Consider the following 5,751-nt stretch of genomic DNA (forward strand, 5'->3'; position numbering starts at 1 on the left):
ATATTATACATACAGACTATACTATACATTATACACTATACGCTATACATTACGATACTGATAGATAACACAATTAAGTTTGCGTCGCCCCACGACGCAAACTTAAAATTCAAATGTCCCACATGATACATGGTCAACTTTAAAAGACGAGCATTAGTTACTGGCCAATAAATTATATCTCGATAATCTGAACAAATTTTTATTCAAATTTTAGTTATTGTCATCAACGATGATCACACGATTTGTCTATTTTAGATACATAGGTACATATTCCACTAATAACATGGAAACTATACTAATAAACATATGTACTTATAAATGAATGTTGCTTTCGATAGATCTTTCTATCCACTAATCATATTCTAAAATTGTCCTTTCTTTCAGATAAACGACGTAATAAGGAAATCATGGACATATATGCCACAACATTTCCGGATTACACGTTTCTTCCAATAAAATTCGATACTAATCTCTTTCCAACTAACAGAACATTTTGTGTTGAAATTAAACCAAAACAGGGCTATCTGCAAGATATTGATCGGAAATTTCAAAAATGTCCTTACTGTCTGACACAATATTATAAGGTAATATAATGATTTCATATTTACAATAACGGCACGCCCTATACATATATATATATATATATATATATATATATATATATATATATATATATATATATATATATATATATATACATATACATACATGTACTTCATGATATGTACTTCATATCGTAGTTATATCATGCAAACGTAATGTATAAATATGTACATATATTTCTCATATCGCTCATCTACTACAACGATGATATAACTTAAAAGTAAAAATTTTAGGGAAAATATATTTAAATGTTTTATATAAATAAGAACTACTTCCTATACCGATAAATCAACTTTTAAATCAAACGGCAAATTCTAAAAAATTTTTTGTTGCAATAAATGAACAATATATGACATATTATTATTTTTCTCTTTATCTTTCTCTGAAGATGAAATTAAATGAAATGAATATTTTTAATTAATGATTTTTTATAATTTCAGTTAAGGAACAAGATGATTACATGCCGTAGCACTTATTGTCCGTTTGATCTCTTCTCGGGAGTGGAAACTCGTATGAAATCGGCACTAAAAGCACTACTAACATCACCACAGAATAATCTTAAGATTTTTAAGGATGGTGTTATAGTTTATGGCCAAGAATCAACTTGCAGTGATCTTGAACGTGTCTTGACGGAATGGTTTCACAATTCTATTAATTTTACAAATATAGAATACATTGATCACTTTTGTAATTTAATTTGCACTGCTCTTTTACGTCCTCTTATTTCGGAAGAATTTAAGTCTAATATATTTCCTGCGCATGAATTGCGCAAATCTGTTATCGAACAAGATTCGAAGACGTCCTCATACATTAATCCAGATCTGATAGCAAGAGCTAAGAAATATTTGTATTTTACTGGAGAGGTAGATATTAACTTTAAATCCTTGTGACATTTGCTTATTTTAGTCAAGTTTAAATATAACATAAATTTATCTCTTTTACAGACGTGCAACTTAAACGGGGAAATATTGCCAAATAATTCGGTACTAGAACGAATACTTCATATGCAGCGGCTGCCTTTTATTAGCTCAGAATACGTTTATAATACGTATTCAAAATTTCGTTCATGGCTAACTAATGATATTATATATTCTAATTTAATAAACATGTTCAAACTTGATGATCGAATATCTTATCCCAAACAAAAAGTAAGTAAATATTTACTTATTGTATATTACGTATTATACATATATTTAATTATTATATATATCAATACTTCTACATTGGAATAATAAGTTACGAAACAACATATTTCATTTACAACATTTATCATAACATATGTAACTATATATATACGTACATATATCTGTTTTATAGAAATGAGTTTTTATAGTAGTAAAGATATCTTTTAGTAATATAGTAGAGATATCTTAACAATTCTCTTATTTTTCAGAAAACTATTATAGGTATTCCTGAAACATTAAGAGACACTTATATACAAACATATGCCAAAGATACTTCGATTTCAAAAAAATCCAAGTTTGACCACGACGATTATTGTGGCAACAAACGTATTAATAAAACTAGTGAAAATATCTTTATATCGAAACCAATCTTAATTCCAATTGAAAAACATAATTTATGGTACAATAAATTTAGCGTATTAAGTAACGCAGATAAAGTACACGATAACGAAAAAGAAACATATTTTTATGTAAATACTGAAAGTATACTATGCCTGCAGAATTATCTCTTATTTTCATGTGCTAGAGATTGTTCGATATTGATGTCATTTCGAGAAATAAATCCGTAAGTTTCGAAAATATTTTATTCTGTGAATAATGAATATTGAATAATATTTTATAACAAAAATATTTCAATAAAATATTAAAGAAACAATTATTTAAGCTTTGAACAGTAATCGAATTTCTGGAAATTTGGATACTAATATACTTTTTTCTCTAATATATATATGTAGGAATACAGTATCGCCTGCTCTCGATAAAAATATAATACAACTTCCGGATGGACTCAGTTTTGTTTGTAACATCAGGATTTCTGACATAGATCCGAAAAGTCTACATTGCATTGAAAAACATCGGCAACGGGACATCGATGTTTTAAATTCAGTAATATCCTTTCTAGAAGAAGAATTTATAATTAAACATCAAAAGTCGTTTGAAAAACGATTACCGTAATAGTAATCTTCAACTATAAATTAGACCTTACTGTGTAACGTTGCTCTATCCTCATATCTTTTAAAAATATAAATGTTATACATATATGTATGTTTTACGTATCTCTATGGTATATGTAATATTTATAAATGTAGAGAACATATGTATAGCTGATATGTTTGTAGAACATGTATAATACAGAAATTATAATATTTTTATGTTACAGTTATATTGTAAAGTATTCACAATTAATAATGCAAATTCACAATTGTTCATTAAAATATATACTTTATATATTCATATATTCATCTAACATAATCAGCAGGTTCATTCCTCGGTCGACATGATATTTTAGCTTGTTCTGATAATTTAACAAAAATGTTTCAAACAAAAACTCATCGGTATCAGATGAAGAATGTGCGGATGTAAAAAAGCTTCCAGAAGTTTCACTTTTCCATTAACACACACACGGAGGGGAGGGGTATCCTTTATATTTCTATTAAATAACACCATATATCTTTCCTGTCATATTGTCAACATGTATCATTTTAATTATCTGATCCTAATAACTTAATTTGTTCCTAAATCAGTACTTACACCTTGATCGTCAATACATATTGATGTTCCTAAACAAATGAATGAATTGGTGATGAAGTTGTAAACTACATTTTATACAAACAAATAAATTATATTATTATATGTAATTAAAAATCAACTTATACTACAAATAAGAAACAGATTATATTGTTATAGTATCAGCTAGTTAAAATGATATATGTCTACATATTTAACAACGTTATTAAAGTCGTCCTTTTCGGTAACTGAAGAATATGGCCAAAAAATACATATATGGTATCATTTGAAAAATAAAGAACGATTCATGATTTTTATGAAAAAATTACACTTTTAATGTTTGATACCACTGAACTTTTGTTTGAAACATTAATTTGTTCGATTGCCGGAATCAGCACAAAAATCGTAATTCATGTACCACTCCGTATAAAAAAATAATTATACTATTATTTTATCAATATAATGATCACTAGATAATCTCGGTAATATTTTTGTTTCAAATTTTAAATATTAATATTTGCATTCAGTAAAATCATTATTTTATTTAAAAATTTGGAAATATTTATATAGTATCTAGTTATTATTAAATTAAGATTTGTATTTCTTATGATAATAATATCGAGTTTAATTAAAAGTAATCTAATGATAAATTATTGTTCATGGATAACCATTAGATTATTAAATTTAATTACCATTAATATTTAATATTTAACAAAATAAAATGAAAGCATGTACATTACGTGAAAATATTTGTAACCGTTTACTTAATATAAATTAAGTAAATGCATAGACGTCACATTAAATTTATAATGTACTGTATATCACATCATGTTTTATTACTAACCTATATGCGAGTATGTAAATATTTAACGAAATAAAAATGATTTACATTGTATACTATTATTATTAATAACCAGTATTAAATTGAAAGCTAAAGGTTTTATATAGTACATTTTAAATTATTTAGTACATTTTAATTTATTTAGTACATTTTAATTTCCTTTAAAACGTATATCAATATACGTTAATAAGTAATAAATGCTTTAATCGAAAACGTATTCATACATATGTACCTCTGTTTTAAATGATTTAAATCACTCCTAATAACATGTCATTTTTTAATGATTCTGCTTTTTACTTCAATACATTTACTTTTACTTATACCTAAAACTTTTTTATAGCTATGTAATATAAGTATATACTAATACAGCTAACAGCGTTAAGAAAGGGTAAGAGAGAGAAAACTTTTATTAGTAATATAAATATAAATAGTTGTATTAAATAATGGTTACATTATTATAGTCTGCAATGACCATTAGGACATTTTCAACTAAATTATAATTCCATGAAAAATTTATAAAGAAGAAGTTGTTCTTAACACTAGAAATTTGTTTCAGAAAAATGAAAGTGGAAGTGGACAGTACTTAAAACAATTTTAAAACTGATATATGATAGAATCAAAATCATTTCCCGTCGATGGAACGAAAATAGAATATTTAGCACCATATTAAGCATATCCAAAAAGGAGAGAGAAATAAATGCAATTAAGAAGATACAGTTAAACTTTCAAATTTTAATTAGCCATATTTTTAATATACATACGATATATTATGAGAAAAGAGAACATTCAGATGTTGGCAATTAAGAGAAAATTATCTAATTTATTAATTATCTTAACAAACGTGTAAATACTTTATGAACAATTTGATTAAATTTTTGACTGATTAATTACCTCATATACCAAATCATGCTAAGATTATGAATAACATGATTAAGATTCAGTAGAATATTAGCAGTAGTTCAAAAGTATACTGAAAAGACGTCTGAAAGAATTATTTGAAAATTCTATTTGAAAAATCTAGTAATAAAATCCTTTATAGTAACTTGAGATTAGCAAATTATAAATTTTAGTGTTAAATTTTAGTGTAACAAAGTGTAGCTGTTATTAATAATCAAAATAAAAATTTATCATTCAATAAACAAATGGGTAAGGACTAAGAAATGTTATATTTTATAAAATATATGAAATAGTGTGAACATAAACTAAAATTGTGAAAGAGAAAAAATATTTTAGTTCAATTAAAAAATCAATACACAATACTTTATAATCTTTAATATATTAGAAAATAGATTTATAAATACAAATATAACCTCATTGGGACAATCATCTCTATTGACGGTTAGTAATTTAGAAATACATACATATGTTATTTCATATATGTGAATAACGGGGGTATTTAAATTTTGTCATACATCCCTAAGACCGTGACACGATTGGTTGCTTAGAAGAGAATGTTGTGCCGTCGGGTGACTCCGGCCTGTATCGGTTCTATCTACGAGCATCTTCGTCCCAGACCCCACTATAATTCTTTGACTCTGTCACAGTCATGGCGCATGGCGCGCCGCGCCCCTCCCCAACGGGAGAGAAAGAGCAAGTCGCTGCGGTGCTCTCGTCTCT

The 5,751-nt window shown here is 26.3% G+C and overlaps 1 protein-coding gene across 12 annotated transcripts in view; it reads left to right on the forward strand.

Annotated features, from left to right (window-relative positions):
- The window catches only part of LOC100648958 (inositol-pentakisphosphate 2-kinase), a 78,060-nt gene extending 73,872 nt beyond the window's left edge, over positions 1-4,188 (forward strand). For all 12 annotated transcript variants that reach the window (XM_048409854.1, XM_048409809.1, XM_048409840.1 and 9 more), the window contains 5 exons: positions 385-584; positions 1,044-1,466; positions 1,548-1,751; positions 1,997-2,352; positions 2,522-4,188. In XM_048409854.1, the coding sequence (XP_048265811.1) occupies positions 385-584; positions 1,044-1,466; positions 1,548-1,751; positions 1,997-2,352; positions 2,522-2,741 (1,403 nt within the window). In that variant the 3' untranslated portion in view covers positions 2,742-4,188. The remainder of the gene's footprint in view (positions 1-384; positions 585-1,043; positions 1,467-1,547; positions 1,752-1,996; positions 2,353-2,521) is intronic.
- Positions 4,189-5,751: the final 1,563 nt, after the last annotated feature.

Source organism: Bombus terrestris, chromosome 2, assembly GCF_910591885.1.
Source record: "Bombus terrestris chromosome 2, iyBomTerr1.2, whole genome shotgun sequence".
NCBI classification, from domain to species: Eukaryota; Metazoa; Arthropoda; class Insecta; order Hymenoptera; family Apidae; genus Bombus; species Bombus terrestris.